This window comes from Crocodylus siamensis, chromosome 1 (assembly GCF_052110815.1).
Source record: "Crocodylus siamensis isolate JL-2025a chromosome 1, ASM5211081v1, whole genome shotgun sequence".
Classification (NCBI taxonomy): Eukaryota; Metazoa; Chordata; order Crocodylia; family Crocodylidae; genus Crocodylus; species Crocodylus siamensis.
In genome coordinates, this window is record NC_143395.1 from 271,247,494 (window position 1) to 271,266,633 (window position 19,140).

General features: G+C 43.7%; 1 protein-coding gene across 1 annotated transcript in view; it reads right to left on the bottom strand.

Moving 5' to 3' along the window:
• Window positions 1-19,140, bottom strand: part of PHEX (phosphate regulating endopeptidase X-linked) — a 175,620-nt gene that overhangs the window by 107,315 nt on the left and 49,165 nt on the right. Inside the window, exons 6-9 of the mRNA XM_090062296.1 lie at window positions 15,418-15,486; window positions 13,952-14,068; window positions 9,109-9,192; window positions 8,645-8,790 (exon numbers count right to left, since the gene is read on the bottom strand). Of these exons, the coding sequence (XP_089918422.1) occupies window positions 8,645-8,790; window positions 9,109-9,192; window positions 13,952-14,068; window positions 15,418-15,486 (416 nt within the window). The remainder of the gene's footprint in view (window positions 1-8,644; window positions 8,791-9,108; window positions 9,193-13,951; window positions 14,069-15,417; window positions 15,487-19,140) is intronic.

Genomic DNA, 19,140 nt, shown 5'->3' on the forward strand with positions numbered 1-19,140 from the left:
TGCTCCAGCAGACTTGATTAATTGTAATTAGTCAGAGCAGGCCCTGCACATATGTATGGGAGCCCAAGGGTGCTACAGTACAGGGCTAACTGGCAGACACTATAACACTCTCATGTCCCAACCAGCCCCAGCCACCATCTACACATGCATAGCAGCACATTAAATAACTGCTGTAGAATAAAACTTGGGCAGTACTATTCTACAGCAGATTTAACTAGTTTACTCTGGCCTGTGGTTACTATATTCTCAGTTCCAAAAAAGAGGGCACATGTCAGGAGGACCCCTTATTCGCAACCCACAGCCCCCTGGCCCTTCCACTGCCCCTCGCTGCCAACCTGCAGTCTCCCATCCCTGCTGCTGCCCCTCACTCCTGACCCACAAACCCCTGGCCCTGACAGTGCTCCTCACACCTGACCCACAGTCCCTCATCCCCACAGGCTAAGCTGATGACCCTCACTCCTAACCCACAGCTCCCCATCTCTGCTGCTGCCTCTCGCTCCCAACCCACAGACCCCCTGACCCTGCCAGTGCCCCTCACTCCCTGCCCATAGTTTCCCCACTCCCCCAGGCCATGCTGGTGCCCCTCACTCCTCACCCACAGGCCCTTGGTACTGCCAGTGCCCCACATTCTCAACCCACAATCTCCCCACCCCTCCATGCCCCCACTTCCAAGCCACAGCTCCCCTACCCCAGCCCTGCTGGTGCCCATCACTCCTGACCCACAGTCCCTTGCTCCCCCCAGCCTCCAGATGCCCCATCCCAACCGGGCCGGAGTGCAGTGGCTCCAGTTCTTGTGAGCGGCAGTGGAACAAGTCCAGCCCCAGTGTGGGTGGAAGAGAAAAAAAGAGAGAGGAGGCCTGTGGCACCTTGTTCCCTGGGCTGGGGTTCCCACGCTGCTCCAAGTGGCCTAGCTATGCCACCCCTCCCCCCCAGGCAGCATCTCCTGGTCACTCCACCCCTGCGAGCATGGGTACCAACCCCGGTGTTGCTGACCCAGCCACAGAGCTCCCCGCTGCCCCCTAAAGGCCCCCACTTCCACTGCTGAACAGTCAAGTACCTCCCTGCCACCCCACTACAGCCCCAGAACCCAAACAGCTTCCCCTAGCACCAGGAGGCTCTGGCCCCCAAACACACCCATCCTCTCCATACACCCCTGCCACACACATCCCCTGGACAGTCCTCAAGCTCTGGGCCTCCAGCCCTCCCCCACAACCTGACTTGCCTGTGTCCAGTTGCCAAGGATGTTCCCACCACCCTGTCTGGCTGCATGCCAGACACATGCATCTGTGCATGCACTCGCACATGGTGCCCATGCCTCCAACCACCCTCCCCTTGCTCCCACCTACAGAGCTGAGCAAAATCCCGGACATTTGTTCAGATTTAAAAAAAACATCCAGATGAAGATTGAAGAATCCAAAACAGAGGACATGTCAGTGAAAATCCAGATATATAGTAACCCTATTCCAACCTAATAGCAATGCACGTGCAAACAGTGATGCTTTATTGTGGAGCTAGTTAGACATGCCCAGGGTTCAGTAAACACAGGCATACATGAATGAAAACCATTAAGCAACAAACTAACTGTGGTACAGTATGCAACCTCTAAAGACCCTCTATCTTCCTCTAATTGACTACTGGAACTGAGGGACCATCTTCCAATTCCCAACTTCTATAGTCTTATAAGTAAGGGAGCATCTCTAAATTATAACTTTTATCATTACAGCAGGCATACTGCAGGGCAGCATGTTTGAGAGTCTTGCTGCCAGGTATGGTAAGCTTGCAACCTAGCCAAGGTTTCCAAATGCGTTACTTGTCTTTTGCAAGATTAATATGATAAGCAACAGAAACCAGTTCCTGAGTTAGGCTAGTAATGATGGTTACAAATAATTGTAGTTAGATCTATTACTCTTGTGTTATGCATGTAACTATTCCTTCCTTAAGAAAATATAAAATGTATATTGTGGAATGAACCAATTCCTTATATAGAAAACCATCTCAGGATACCTGTGCATTATAGTTATAGAGATGGCTAAATTAGCTTGTACTGAGAGTTCCATTTTGCCACGGCTAAACTGCCCCCAGCTAGTTTAAAGTTAGTTTGAGCATGCCTATACTGCTCTGCAATGTATGCATGCCCAAAGTCCCCTAGCATATGACACACAATATCTTGAGCATAGAAGATGGCATTCCTGTGTTACACAGCAAGGTGTATATTGATTTGAGCTGAATGAGCAACTGCCCATGAAGAATTCAATCAGTGTATTGAGCTGCTAATCCTGTTTGTGTGCTGTCTCCATTCAGATTGCAATACTAATGAACTTGTTTGCTATCCAAAATTGTTTAATGAGTGCTCTGGGAGAAAGATTTAGTACATGGATGGCTCGGTTTTTTGTGAACATTTCTTTGAATCATCATTATCCAACATTTAATATTTAGCTGGTGTGATTTGTCACTTACATTGTAGAAAATTGCTTCCGTTCTCAAAATGGATAATTTCTTTTAAACATAGTGCCCGAGTGATGTTGTAGTTGGTCCAGAAAATATGCAAGAGGAATGGAGTTTTACACAGACCACTGTTCTACTTCAGGTACTTTATGCCTGAAAGCTCAGCTAAATCTCTCCTAACTATGTAGTTGAACCAATAAAATGTATCACCCACAGAAATGCTCGCCTCATTATATTTTAAACTGCTTTTACCTCTATCTGAAAAAATAACATACTGAGATTGTCAGCTCTCTGGGGCCGAGGCCATCTTTTTGTTCTGCATTTCTGCAGCACCTTGTAAAATCAGATTCTTGCCCTGGGGCACTGGATGACAACAGTGAAATAATCATCATCATCATGTTGTGACTGGCAAGAAATCTGAACTCAGTTAAAGTGAAATCATCTTTTGACACCCTGGGGAAATGCTCATAAAAATGTAATTGTCTGTACTCATGATATTGTATCTCCTGAAGTGATTTGGAAATTAATTCTCGTTATAATCACTAGAATGAGACTTTGGATTGAAATGGGGAACTGATCTGCAGAAATATTTACTGGAACAATCTTAAGTCAAATCTATGCAGCTTTCATTAATTTCACCTTTTAAACAGCTTTTTTGGAGGTTGAGAAATGGGATTTTACTATAGAAAACCTGATTCTGAATTTCACATTTAGGCAGATTTAAAGACTGTATTATAGGGATAGGAATTGACATTTGCAAAAGGGATAAAATACAGTTTTCATTCCTGCTACTAATTTTCCCAAAGCAAATAATTATGCAACTTCCAGAGCAAAATTGCGACATTCTAAACAGTAAATCATTACAAGTAGTTAAAAAGAAAAAAGCTTTATATTGCTACGGAGTGGCTCTTAAGAACAGTTTACTATTGTGCACTTCAGACAGCTCTGTACTGAAGACTCCCACAAACTGCTTCCAATCTTAAGTGTCAGTGTGCAGGTTGTGGAAGAATGGGTACCATGTGCCCAAGAGAAGTAGTTAAGAAGGAGTTCTTGCACTCCCATGAATCCAGATACTGCAATTCTGTCCCAATAATATGCCAGCCTCAGAAAGCAAGTTAGGCTTTTTTCCATGCCCTTCTGTTGTGTCCCTGCAGAAATGTTAGGCACTCATTAGCTCCTAATACAGTGGACCTAGTCCCTCCAGCAACTTCGGGATGGAGTCCTCAGGCACCAGTAAATACTTCTGCTGCTTTATACTTATACAATAGGGCTGTGCAAAATTTTGCCAGGTGTTTTCTTTCAATGCTGTTGCAACTCATTTCAAGCTGGAAAAACAAAACAAGGGCACTCAAAACATTGAGTTTCAAAGCCTGGCTTGCTTGCAGGGACACAGAAAGTAGGGAGAGGGAGGGGAAAGAGGGGGGAAGGAGTGCTCTCATATTGACTGTGTAGCTGGCCTGTGACTGTCATCCTTTTCTGAGGTCCCTTCCAATCCCAGTGCTCTGGGAAGGGACAGAAAAACAGCTGCACCTTAAACACACACACACACACACACACAGTCACAAGTCATGAGTTTTGCTTGTCAGCAGCTTGAGGTGAAGTTTCCCAGAAACCCCTACACCTACCTCCTTGAAACCTGGCAGACTGTGTCCTCAGCAGGGGCTACTATCCCTGCTGTTTTCACGCCCCCTGCGCCTTCACACTTACAAGTGACATGAGTTTTGCTCTGAACAGTTTGAGATGCAGTTTCTCAGAAACCCCTGCACCCAACTCCTTGACTCTTGACAAGGTTTGTGGTCTCAGTAGATGCTACTCTCCCTGCTGTTTTCATTCAAATCAGGCACGAAATGACAAGGTTATAGGCAGTTTTCCGATTCCCCATTATAACTTATGGGCAAAACATCAAAACAGCGTCAAAACAGCTTCAATGAAATGAAACAGAACAGCGCTTTGAAATCAAACAAAACTTGAAATGAAACACTGTCTCTTTTGAAATGGCAAAATGGAAGTCGAAACGAAACGGTGCTCTTTTGCACAGCCTTATTATACATGTCCCCTGGAATGCCAACACAGCCACTGATGGATTGATTCTCCAGTGCTGTCCTAGTTTCATAGTTTCATAGTAGCTAGAGTCGGAAGGGACCTAGGTAGATCATCCAGTCTGACCCCCTGCCTTAGCAGGAAAGAGCACCGGAGTCAGATGACCCCGGCAAGGTGCTCATCTAACTTCCTTTTAAAAATCCCCAGGCTAGGAGCCTGCACCACTTCCCCTGGAAGCTGGTTCCAGACCCTAGCCGCCCTGACTGTGAAGTAGCGCCTCCTAATATCTAATCTAAACTTACCCTCCGCCAGTTTGTGACCGTTATTCCTGGTCACTCCTGGCAGCGCACGGGGGAACAGGGACTCCCCCAATACCTGCTGATCCCCCCTGACCAGTTTGTAGCAGGCCACAAGGTCCCCCCTTAACCTTCTCTTGTGAAGGCTAAACAGGTTCAGGTCCCGTAGCCTCTCCTCATAAGGCCTGCCCTGCTGACCCCTGATCATACGAGTGGCCCTCCTCTGAACTCTTTCCATATTGTCCACGTCCCTCTGGAAGTGTGGCGCCCAGAACTGGACGCAGTACTCCAGCTGCGGCCTGACCAGTGCCGCATAGAGGGGGAGGATCACCTCCCTGGACCTGCTCGAGATGCATCTGTGGATGCATGACAGGGTACGATTGGCCTTCTTGACTGCCTCCCCACACTGCCGGCCCATGTTCATCGTGGAGTCAATGACGACTCCAAGATCCTTTTCCGTCTCCGTGCTGGCAAGAGGGGAGTTCCCCAACCTGTAAGTGTGGTGCCGGTTCTTCCTCCCCATGTGCAACACCTTGCACTTATCAGTGTTAAACCCCATCCTATTCTCATCCGCCCACCGTTGCAACCTGTCAAGGTCAGCTTGTAGCCTATTGCACCCTTCTAGTGCGCCCACATCCCCCCACATCTTAGTGTCATCAGCAAACTTGAACAGGGTGCTTTCTACCCCGTCATCCAAGTCACTGATGAAGATGTTGAACAGTGCGGGCCCGAGGACCGAGCCCTGCGGAACCCCACTGCCCACGTCCTTCCAGGTCGAGAAGAACCCATCCACTACCACCCTCTGGGTGCGGCCCTCCAACCAGTTGGCGACCCATTTGACCGTGTGGGCATCGACACCACAGTCTCCCAGCTTTTTGATGAGGACAGGGTGAGAGACAGTGTCGAAAGCCTTCCGGAAGTCCAAAAAGACTACATCCACAGCAACCCCTGCGTCTAATGATTTGGTGACCTGATCGTAAAAGGCCACCAGGTTGGTCTGACAAGACCTGCCACTGATGAACCCATGTTGGTTGCCCCTGAGCATGCATTCCCCCGCAAGACCCTCCTGGATGTGTGCCAGGATAATTTTTTCAAAGAGCTTACCCGGGATTGAGGTCAGACTAACTGGCCTGTAATTTCCCGGGTCCTCTTTTTTTCCCTTTTTGAAGATAGGGACCACATTGGCCCTCTTCCAGTCCTCCGGCACCTCGCCAGAGCACCACGAGTGCTCATAGAGCCGCGCCAGGGGTCCCGCAATGACCTCGGCCAGTTCCTGTAGAACCCTAGGGTGAAGATCGTCCGGACCAGCAGACTTGAACACGTCCAGCCTCTCCAGAAGTACCCTAACTAACTCCTCGCTAACCCTTGGCCCAGGCGTGTCTCTCTCGGGGCCCGAGGGGGGCCCAGCAGGGAGGTGGCTGAACTGGTCCCTACTTAGGAAGACAGAGGCAAAGAAATCGTTAAATATGTTAGCTTTGTCATCTGGCATGACGACTAAGTTGCCCATCGTGTCCTGCAGGGGCCCCACATTACCCGGGACCCTCTTTTTACCCCCTATGTATTTGAAGAAGGACTTCTTATTGTCCTTAATCCGGGAAGCTAGTCCTATCTCCAACTCTGCCTTGGCCCTCCTGACTGCCCCCCTACATCCTCGGGCGACTGTAACATAGTCCTTCTTGGCGATGACCCCATCTCTCCATTGGGTATATGCCTCCCTTTTAGCAAGGAGACATTCCCGGATGCTCTTAGTGAGCCATGGGGGTTTATGTGCCCTCCTGCTCCCTTTGACCCTTGTTGGGATTACCTCCCTTTGGGCATGGAGGATCGTCTCCTTAAGGAGCAACCACTCACCTTTGACATCCGATTCCCTTCCCCTCTGGGTCCTCAGCGCTTCCTCAACGATCCTCCTTAGCTTGGTGAAGTCAGCCCTCCTAAAGTCTAGGGCTGTTGCCTTGCTGCAGCCCTTTGCCACCTTACGCTGGATGGTGAATTCCAGCAAGCGATGATCGCTGTCTCCCAGGTGGCCCATCACCCGCAGCCCCCTCACCAGGTCATCACCCGTGGCCAGCACCAGGTCCAACAAGGCGTCTCCCCTGGTGGGACTGTGCACCTCCTGGGTTAGATGGAGGTCCTGCACTCTGGCTAAGAACCGACGTGAGCGATCAGACTTGGCTGACTGCTCCTCCCAGCAGATGTCTGGGAAGTTCAGGTCCCCCATGATGACCACATCCTTAGCCCTCACTGCCTCTGTAAGCTGACCTAAGAATTCCTGGTCGAGCTCTTCTCCCTGGTTGGGGGGTCTATAGTAGACTCCCACCGTTAAGTCTCTCTCCCCTGGACTGCCTTTTACTCTAACCCAGAGCACCTCAGAGTGCCCCCCCTCTACCCCCTTGCTAATTAACGAGGAAGTATATTCCTCCTTGATGTAGAGTGCTACTCCTCCACCTTTCCTTCCTATCCTGTCCTTCCTGTATAGCCTATAGCCCTTGACACTCACCGCCCAGTCATGCGATGAGTCCCACCACGTTTCTGTGATCCCTACTATGTCAGGGCTGGTGACAGCTAGGAGGAGGGCGAGTTCCTCCTGCTTCTTCCCCATACTTCGAGCATTCGTGTAGAGGCATTTGAGGCCTTCAACGGTTGTGCCCACTGACCCCCTAGTCTCAGCAATGCCCCGTCCCCCATCCTGCTACCCGTCCTGCTACCTGTGCTCTCATCCAGAGCACTGCAGTTATAAAATGCTACCAAATCAGCATTTCCACCCCCACTTTTCACTTTCTTAACTGACTTTATGAAGCGCAAAGCAAAGGAGAATCAGGTCCAAAGCAAAGACATTGTTCAACAGCATGAATCAGAAGTGCAGGGAAGGCATTAGTTTGAACTGATTAAATTAAAGGATCCCCAATTATTGGGAGGTGGAAATTACTTTTATTTTTGGCACTGTCTGACCTGCATGATATTTTTACATGTATTCTGAATGTACTAAAAGGTTTAAAAGTCTCTGTACTATTCTAGTGTTTCTTAGCTGATAGGAACATGATTTGTTTGACATATTGTGACCAAAAAATGTGACTATTATTAGCAGTAACTCATTTTTCGAGAACAAAGACAAGCTAAAAAAAGTGGACTGCAAAAGGCATGCATTACACAAACAGCTCAAACAAGCAGCAGGGCAATTCATAAAGTCCTTAGGGAGCTTTCATCATAAAAAAAAACATTGCAGAATGGGACAAAATCTGAGCGCACACTGTGTTCACTAAAGGAAGGGCCCAGAGGCATAACAGGGAAGTTCAGTGCTGCTGTTGGCGGCTGTTATTTTTTGTTGTCCCCTACTCATCATGTCAGTGCCTGGGACTGTTGAGTTCGCATAAGTAACTCCCCTTAGTTATGCTCCTGGGCGGGTCTGATCTTCCATCCTCTCATATAAAGTGGATGCGAAGCAGGACCATCCTAAGCTGCTCCCATTGTAGCTCAGGCAGTTACAGCATGGTACTAACAACACCAAGGTAGCAGGTTCGACTAAATGATCTCTTGAGGTCCCTCCCAGCCTTACTGCTCTATGAAGGAAGCATTTAATACATCCCACAAAGGTAAAAGACTATATCAGATGCAAGGCCAAGGACAATGAGGTCCATTTTTGCATGGATGTATTTAATGTACCATCAAGTGCTAGCCCCATTGAAACATTTTTTTTTTTTCAACAAAGAAACTGTTTGAAATTTGAAAATGGCCTTACTATATATGGGGCCTAATGAATGCCCTTATTCATGTAAAACTGAATGCCTGCAAAAAGATTTGATCTGAGGAGATGCTGGAAGGCACCTGAAAAGCCCATTAAAATGACACCATCATATAACCCTTACTTTTTCCTCTCATTTTCCAGGATTCTGAATAAATCTTTGAAGTATTGGGGTGCACGGACAATCACTTTTTCAGAAGGACCAATGTCTTTAAGATCAGGATAGAGTCTGATGTCAATCACCTTCTTAATGTACCCCAGCCAGTCAAACTAAAAGAACAAACAAACAAAAGCTTAGTTAATACAGTTTACAAATAGAGATGACCACACAGTGATGAATTTATAAGGTTCTTTTCAGTGGCTAAGGGGATGTCACCAATTTAAAAGTTAGAAAAAAAAAAAATATGTACCTCAGTGTGAATACTTTGAAACTGCAGCAGAGAGGAAGCTGTACTGAAAGTAACAGCAATTATTTTCTACTGATATTCATTTAAAGTGTTTCCTTCTACATAGTGGAAGCACTTTTAATTTTCTACAGGGAATTATATATCAGAATTAATAGAGTAATTTTTCAAAAACTTCACCCACCTCTGGGATCATGGTGCTAAGTTCTGAAATATTCATTTTATTGTACATATTCTCACTGGTTCGATTTTCGTATGGAATCATAATCTGGAGAACATAAAGGAAAAAAAAAGATCTCCTAAGAAATCCTCTCACATTATTTATTTCCATCATATCTGCCCATAGAACTATTTAATGACAGCTGAAGCAAAAAAAAATAAAAATAAAAAAAAATAAAATCAAAGCAAATAACTGCCTCCCAAATCTCAGAAAGAGATGTCAGCTACCATTAGCCATATTTTAAAACTAACTCCATTTTTTTTCACCATCCTAAATTTTCTTTCTTCAAACACACTGGGTGCCTATACACATTCTGGGAGGCTGCTCAGCTAAGCTCTAATGACAGTACACGAGAGCAGACTTGATTAAAAGAGTCTGATGAAGCGTGCTAACTAGCAGACTCCAGCCAGCCTCCACTTCTCACATATCAGCATCCCCACACTTCAAAATGGTGGTAGGGGTACTTTATCTAAAGCTTGTCAAAGCTTTGTGCTCATTTGACAAGCTTTAGGTAAAACACCCCTGCTGCCATTTTAAAGCGTGGGAATGCTGATACACGAGATACTCTGTGCACTTTAATTAAAGCATTCCCCCCATCCCTGGCACATGTAAAAATGCCCATTAGGCCAAATCCAGGTTTAATTCAAAGTGTATCAATTTGGATTCCTACCACTATAAGTGATAGTACAATTTGGATCACTAATGCTCTATGAATTAAACTAGAAGTCCATTCCAGCTCAAAATATCTAGACACAAAGAAATAAGAGAGTAGAAGTAGGGGCATTCATAAAAGAGGAAGATTATGCATATTCAGCATCTTAGTTTGGCTTAAAATAGAAACAATGACCAACTACAACGTACAGAGCCAGTTGAAAATTCTCTCAGAGTTCACGGGGGGTTGGATGCTGGTAGATGCTTGTTTCACCCCAACTGTAAGGTAAATTTGAAACTATGGACCCCACTGAAATTGAACAGTGACTCCAGACTTGGCAGTTTTCCAATCTAAACTCGTATGCTAAATTTTTCTGGTTTTTTATTATTCCTCAAGCCATACTGAAAGAGGTTTAAGTTCGTCTCCAACTCCACTCGCCATCTTTTTTATTGTCTCAGCTACTCCCATGGAGTCGGATTCCTGAAGTCACCCTACTCCCTCCTCCTCAAAATCCCATTGTGTTCCATTCTTACGTGTATTAGTCTGAGAAATCTTTAAAATGATTGCACCCTTTGCTTTCTTCCTTCAGGAAATGCTTCTTGCTGTATATAGTCCATTCATCTAAAGCTACTGGAAATCTCAGTTTCCCAACATGCCTCCAAACTGTCCCTAAAAATTCCACTTCATCCATCATGACACTTGATCTCCGAAATATTTTCTTTCCATTCCAACTGTTGTCCTGCTCCCTGGGCATGTACTCCCCATGACGTTCACTTAAAAATGAATATGGGGGGGAGGGGAGATCTACACATTTGTTTTACTGTGGAGTTGACTTCTTAGCTTCACAGTAAAGCATCACCGTCTACATGTACAGCACAATAATGCCACAGTAAACTAATCAACTCCACTGTAGTATAGTACTGCCTGACATAAGTACTACCCTATGGTGGAGTTATTTAGTGCATCATAAGGTATGTATAAATAGTGACCAGGGATGGCTGGAACATGAGGGTGTTACAATGCAGGGAACTGCCTGCCAGCTAGCCCTGCACTATCGCACCCTTGTGCCCCAGCCAGCCCCTCAGCAGCACACCGAGTTGGGGTGAAGCAGCTCCAGGCTGACAGGCTGACCCCCCTGGGCTCCCTGCCAGCCAGAGCTCCATGCCTCGAGTCAATGTGCTATGGTCCCAGGCACACATGTAAACACTGCACCTGGGAGCTATAAACTCCAGCCCAAACTGCACCAGAATGTTTTCAAGTGCATTAATAACATGCGTAGATGCTCCCCGATACTGTATTTATTAAGAGCCTAAAATGCAATGAAGTCTACAGCTTGTCTTAAAGCCACATTGAGAAATGTATATAAAACATATATATAAAGCCCAATGAGCTTATTAGATTGGATAACAGAGTCATTGGACTTGCCTCTTTATATATGTGGGGGGTGGGTTATGGAAGTTGGTCCTTTTAGAGAGAGATTGGCTAATTATCATCCATGCTATTTGTTTTATAGTTGAATGTGCATTATTCACCCTCAGGGCTGTTATGGTCCATTTCATCTGTGAAATGGAAGCTTCACACAGGCACTTAAATCAATGACAAAACTCTGTAGGTCTTTATCAAAGAAATTTCTGGAACGTTGCATCCATTGACAGCAGCAGTAAAAAATAGAATAAATATTTCTTGCTTTATATATTGAGATACAATAGGATACGCTCATTAAAAGCAATGGAACTTTACAAGAGGCTGTCTTGAAAAAAATAAGTAAAGCTGAACATTTGACTTTATGTATTGGGTTTAATAAAAAAAAGTATTTTTTTCCTTCATGGACAGAATGGATACTCATAACTACCATCTCAGTGTAATAATTTAGGTCCCGCAGTGAACAATGACAACTATGAAGGAGGAAGAGAACAGACCTTTAATGATACCACAGCATGGTTTTCCTCCATCTTGATTCCACCCGGGATCATGTTCAAATTCCTCAAGTTGTAAGACATTCCCTTGTAAGGGACTGTCTCCGAAGTCTAACCCTTATCACTACTCCTGGATCACCCCAAGTTCTACAAAGTCTTCTGTTAACAGTAGCATCAACAATCAACATAACTGGATTTAAAAGGTGTATGTGAAAGTGAGGAGGCCCAGGTCAAAGGCAAGGTACTGATACTTTACAAGAAGCCTCTTTGCTATTGTCCATAGATCCCATGGTCCACATGAGAGGATACAGACATAGTTACCTGTGTTAGTCTAAAAATCAGGCAGAAGACAGGGTAGATATGCACCTTTACAGACTGGATTGTAATTGTAGCTTTTGTAAGCAGAGTACTTACTTAATCCACATAAGAGGAGGCAGAGAGATGGCTGCCCTCCATGACAGTGTACAGAAACCTCAAACTCCATGGCAGTTGAGGGGCAGCCCCAATTTAAGCTAGTTTTCCCACCACTAACAGAAGGATGCTAATTAAAACTCCGGCAGGATGTGCAACCACCAGGAGCAAAACTCCTGCAAAAACCCTGCGGCTTTTTGATTTGGAGGTAGAAATGCACAGGGCCACCACAAAGGGTATGTTAGCCTACAACCATTCCCCAAGTCAACTGGCAATCCCAACAGGTTGCAAATTTCTAACCCTCAGTAGGACAGTCAGGAGCTCTGAGGGCTAAGTGCTCAGTACATGGCATAAATTTGTTTAGTCAAATCTTGAAGTCAATCTGATCCCACAAATCAAAAATCCTGCATGATTTCTGGCCCTCTTAAGTGGTGCCCATGAGGGGGATGATAGGCCCCTGCCAGACATTCAGATAAGGACATGATAGGAACTGATGCATAATCTATACAATCATGCCTCCTGTCATGCCCCATGTGCATGCAAGTGTCATGACTATGGAATTGCACATCAGATCCAATCACACCTTACTGACAGTGCCAGGGGAGCCCAGGATCATGATAGGGCTTGCAGCTGCAGGGGCACCCCATTATTCCCACAGCTGCAAGCCCACAGCTGATAGGCCTCAGAGCCACTGGGGTTTCCCAGGTCCACATGCACTTCATGAGCTCCCATGGCTACAGGCCCCATCAACTAACAGGAGTCCAGTCAGCTGACAGGATGCCCAGCCACAGGGGAGCACCTGACTACAGCATCGATTAATGGCATGATGGGAATGAGCCACAAAGTTACTACACATTTTTTGTGGAATAACTTGGTGACTTATTCCCTGTTTTACCACACCATTAATTGGTTGAATATGTGGCTGGATCACAACTTCAGGCATGATACACTTGAGATGTGATTAATCAATGAATCATGTGGCAGGGGCCATAGAGAGCTAAATCTAGTATTACTGTAAATTCCATCCTTCCAGTTGGAAACACCTATGTCCCACTTCACTCTGCTGCCACATTTAGTCTGTCTCTGCTTTCAACATTAAGAGTATTGATCTCTACTCCTACTGTTGTGGGCAGGAAGGGAGAAGGGAAGGAAAGATCCTCTCTTTAGTATTCCATTTTAGAACAAAGATTGTTGGTTCATGCAACCTCCGCACTTCCTAGATAGGTTCAACTGGATATCTGTTTTTTCCATCCTAGCCAAATGCTGCAAGCAATTACAATGGGAACACTGATTGTGCAACTGTAGGACAATTGGTTTTGTCAAACAAGGCGGCCCCAACAGCTCAGAGGGAGATAAAATTCTTTGAGATGGCAAAAAAATAAAATAAAAAATGCCAGGAGGATGGCTAGCTATAAAACTGACAACATGTAATAATCCTTAATGGCATACAATTACTTGTCAAGCCTTTTCAGAAGAATTAATTATAAAAGAGTATCTCACTGCACAAAAGGGAACATATGTGGCTAAAACACCCTATATCAAAATACAACAACTAATAATTATTTTCAGGTTTAAAGAATGGAATTTACTAATATGGTTATTTTTTTTAGACCAAAAAGTGAGTTAAACCATTTACTAATGCAAGAGGCTTGCTCCAGGCTTTTCTTTTTTGTATTTGCCCTACCCTTCCACAACATCTTCCATGAAAAATAATTACAAAAGCTGTTAAAGTAATGGCTTCCTCTTGTGCTATTTTAATATGCTATTTCTTCTGTTAATGCACCTTTTCTAGCAGTTAGCTGTGATCACACATTAGAACATTACTAACCTCAGCTATTTTAATTTCCAGCCTTAGAACTGACTTCATATCTGACTCTGCTCGTGTTGCATTGGCACCCAGAAGTACTGCTATATCAATCATGAACTGCAAGAAGGCATCTCTGTACTGTAAGGAAAGAAGAATTGCATAAATGTTGCATTTGCTTCTGAGCACATCTGTACTAGTAGTATCAAAGAGCATAGCTAAAGCCTCAAGAAAAATATTCGGCATTTAGGTCTATACTTCAAGTGCAAAATAAGCATTCTGTGAGATTAGTTCATTTCCATGACAGGAAGCAACAGGAAATTACCCTGCATCACGTATTGTTGTGACAACATAAATATAAATATCTGCTAAATACCTTGTCACAAAGACCTGAAAAAGGAAAGGAAGGACTGCAAATTACAGATCATACAAAATGACATTTGTGTTAGAGTGAGGCAGTTTAATAGAAAACACAAACAATACACGTTTATTTATTAAATATATACGCATGGTCCTAAGACACTGCTGCAACAATTCATGCATCACATTCAGTTTGGCTTTGTCATTCTGGAGATCCCAGATCCCCTGACAGGATTGGAGGGTGTCTTATGGAACCTACTAGCCAGAGAATCCCAGGAATAAATGTGTACTCCAATAAACTACCAATATTTCACTGTCTGAAAACAGACTTCAATGGATTACAATATTTCCAAGCCAGAGGGATGGCATTGTAAAATTCACTAGCCCTTCATGGAACAGGAACCATGTGGGAGAGGAAGGATAACAACATGGATGATAGTAATGGCCACTGTTCCCCCAGAAAGGTTTAGTGGATTATTTTCAGCTGTGTCATAATTTCTTAGTGTTGGACATTAAATATTTTTCAATCATACTTAGTGGAAAGGGTGTTGTAGTTGCCAGATATCAACACACTCACTGAAAGCTTGAACACTACAACTCATTCACAATTCCGAAGTAGCTAGACTCCAGAGAAAAAGTTGCCGCAGACTTATCATGGTTCTATGATGGCGCTCTGAGCGGTTGTGAGGAGAGAGAGTATACCAAAAGGGAAGGGTCATGGCAAGAAAAGGAGCTTGAAGACCATGGAATTGAATTAGGGACCTTATTCCCTGACTAAGGTAACTCTAAAAACATTTGACAGTGTTGATCTAAAATACTAGAGCTTGCTACAAGGTTGATACTTGGCGTGATTGACCTGCCTCATGCGCTTCAACTGAACCGAGCCAAAACTGTTTCAGAGGAAAGGCAGGAAGAGGTAAATTCTTATTGTTATTGTTTAAGAGGAAGAATGACATGCTGAAGAAACAGAAAAAGAGGTTTTCTGTTAAAATTAATGGTAGTTGCGCATAAGCAGGAAAAGAAAAAAAAAATAAAATAATCAGTGTCTGTTCTCAGTTTGAAGCTCAACAAAAAAGAAAAATTTTCTAGTGGACAAATGGTTTCTCAAAGCTCAAGTGAATAATACTTACAGCTTTAGCTTCTGTGGTGTTATCAAAGTAGTCTTCACGTGATGACAATGATAGGGTTGCTTGGTCTAGCTGTTTAAACAAACAAGGAAAGTATATAACAGTCCTTATATAATCTGTATTAAAACCTACCTGTACCCATGCACCTCCAGAACGACTGGTATTTTTCTACCATTATGACAGGTAGCAGTATAACACTGTCCCAAATAATAAATTGCACAAAAATGGCAAAAATTCTACAGGAGCTCACAGAAGGAAAGCATTGTAAACTACACCTGAATGACATTAACAATACCCCAACCATCCTGAAGTCAACCCCAATAAAGCATCAGGAGCACCTAAATACATATGAACCATGAAAAATCCAAAGTAAAACCAGACACTGAGGTTGTCCTGCTTTTAAGAAAACAGTCCACAGAACATTTCTAACACGGTCATTAACGTTCACGCTAATTTGCCTTCATTCTGTAATATAACAAAACTATGGCAAGATATTTGCATACTGCTGTCAGTTTTTAATTAGAGAAAACTTACTGCAAACCCATATTCTTAATTAAAAAAAACCTATTCCTGGTCGTCTCAAAGCACTCAGAGGACTCAGCTCAGATGGAAGTCAAAGTCCCTCCTCAAGCTCATAATGGTTAGCATGGTTAAGACACTTCAGTTTCTGTAGCCAACAACATGCAGGAGAATGACATGGCTAGCATTGCATTTGTCTGCCTTTCATTCCCCAGCCTGAATCCAGTTTAGTGGATACCTCATCATCAGATACTGGATACCTGGATGGGGTATCCTATAAACTCAGGGCAGTCTTTGGCACCCATACAAATAAAAGGCTCATAACTCAGACCTTACAAGTGATAGTGAAATGCTTTAAGCACCCCTCTGTCACCATGTCTTGAGGCAGAATTTAAACCTAGTCACCCAAAACACTGATCAAGATATTAATGAGGCTGCAAAAAGCAATTTTGATGGTCACAAGATTATTTTTCTGCAGCATTTTTTCTTTAAAAAGGAATAAAGAAAAATGCAATAAAGAAAGGTTAGATTCCTTTATATAGTTTCAAACTGGCATAATTTTAAATGGAAAGAAAATAAATACAAAATATTAAATATTTCAATTTCTAGAAGCTGAAATAAAGAAATAGATAAAGCAGCAAACAAATATCAAATAAATATCAACTTTTCTATACTTCCAACTATTTTAAACCTTTTTAGAAAAGGTCATATACAATAGGAAAACAAGTAATTCACAGAAATTACTTTCCCTTACACAAGAATTTAGAAAGGCTCCTTTAGTTGTGTAAAATTTCATTACTATATTTTAAAAGTTTAAAAATTCTTGAGAAACACTAACAGTTTTCCCTTTAACGTGCCCAAAAGAAAAGAGAACTCCAGTGCTAATTTTTAAGATATCTACATCAGCAATAATGACTTCAGCTGATTTCGTTTGTACAATAAGATCTTCAATGGTTTAAGCACTTAAGTAAACCTTTCTGACCCAAAAATGAGGCTTATACTCTTGGGGGAGCAGAGAGATTTCCTACCAAAAAATATTATACTCAACTTGAAGGCTAGAGACAGACATTACACAAAAACCACTTTAAGTGATCAGAAACTAGTTTAAACCTATAACAGAGCAAATGTTCAGTGCACATAAGTTTGAAAATGGCTGAAACCGGTTTGAAATAAACCTGGTTGAAACGCAGTATCAGACTTAACTGATTTGGGTCAAACCAGTTTATGCAATGTCTGTCCCAGTCCCCTTGCTGGTTTAAGATAAATCAGACTCCCCCAGCATCCCAACACGCTCTCTGGCCCGGGCTGGGCTGGGCTCTCTGCTCCACAGCAGGGCTGGCCCCTTCCCTCTGCTCTATGAAAAACATTCTGGTTGAACCCAAGTGGAAAATTGTGAAAAAAGCAAAGTGCAAAAACATTAACAACCTTCTTTAGCATTCAAGAAAGGGTCCAAGAGTTTGAGTAGAGAGAAAGTTTTGAGTGGATTTTTTTTCCTTTAAATATTATGTAAACCAGCTCATTCATGAATCTTCACCTGAGAGAGAGGGGAAACAGATTTTTGCTGTAAATAGATTTTGTACTGTATCTGCCTTCTTGGAAATTCATTATCACTAACAAAGTAGAATATCTGGAAATACATTCTGAAAATCAAGCTCCTAATCAAACTACCAGCATGTGAGGAGTACCTTAAGCACTGGTGACGTGTAGTGGGTGCACGAAGGTGCACGTGCACCCCTGAGATTGGCCTTTCACCCCCTGCAATTGGCTGTGGCCAAGACTCCCAGCAGCGCCTGTGGGCAGTCACCGCTCACCACCCCAATCCCTCACTGCCAACACTGCTGGCAGCATCTGCGGGCGGTTGCCGATTGCCGCTGGCTGCTGCCAACCATCGGTTGGCGCTCACCACCTCCCCCCACTGACGACACCGCTGCAGCCACCTGTGGGAGCTCCCTGCTCACCACCATCATGCCCCTGCTGCTGACACTGCCGCCTGTGGGCAGTTGCTGTGCCCCTCCAGCTTCCAGGGGTATGCATCGTTCATGACCTTAGGGAATAACAGGATCATTCATATTGTGCAATTCTTTGATTACACAGTCTCAGTGGAGACACATAGGACACATATACTCCATTGCCAAGAGAAATGAAAAAGGGATGCTTTTGTTCCAATTGGCCATTTTAGTGGTTGACTTGGACCTGATGGATTACTGGAAGAGACAGTTACCTAAGCTGCTTCTTGCAAAATATTACTTATGCTAATTCTAGTGTTTCAGCCTTTTGAAAGAGACTTTTGGCTGAATTGCTCCTGAAGAAGTCAGGGTAGATTTGCACCTTAGACTGAAGTAGAAATATATGTAGCATAAGCTTTCATGAGCTGGGGCTCACTTTAACAGAAGCTGTAAAAGGCCAGGTGCCTATCTGCCAATATCTGAATATCACTTTGATGGAATCAATACCTTCAAACAGAAACCTGCTAGTAAAAACAAGGTGACTTATCTTGATTTACTGTTGACTTGACTTCAAAAGTAGAAACAAACTCATTAAGGGACTGCTGGAAATAATTAACTGAAATTCATCTCAGTTGGATATGACTGCCTAAAATAACTTTTTTAAAAAGCATTGTGAAAAATAATCCATCTAGCACCAAAACAAGAGACACTTCAGTCTTAAACAACATTATATACTCAAAATGCCAGAATATCATTTGCAATATAAGGACCAATTTTATTTCACTGTGGTAACTAATATAATAATTTTCGACATCATCCTTTATGTCTCAGTGGTTCTTAGCTTTTTTAGTTTTGAGGCACCTCTCATTAGAATTGAGGTAGCCCTCAGAAAATGCTAGCTCTTAGTTCTCACCCTTTTTTTAACTAGAGAAAATCTATACAACGGTTTTTCTGTTGCAAAGAATTCAGAAGACTACAACAGGTCAGTTTTGAATAGATTCATCAATGTTAGGGTCAGAAGAGATCTCCATAGATCATTGAGTCTGACCCCTGCAGAGACAGGAAAAAGAGTGCTGGGTTCAGTTGACCCCAGCCAGATGCCCATCCAACCTCCTCTTGAAGACCCCCAGGGTAGGGGAATGCACCACCTCCCTTGGGAGCCTGTTCCAGACCTTGGCCACTCTAACTGTGAAGAAGTTCCTCCTAACGTCCAGTCTAAGTCTGCTCTCTGCTAGCTTATGGCCATTATTTCTCATGACCC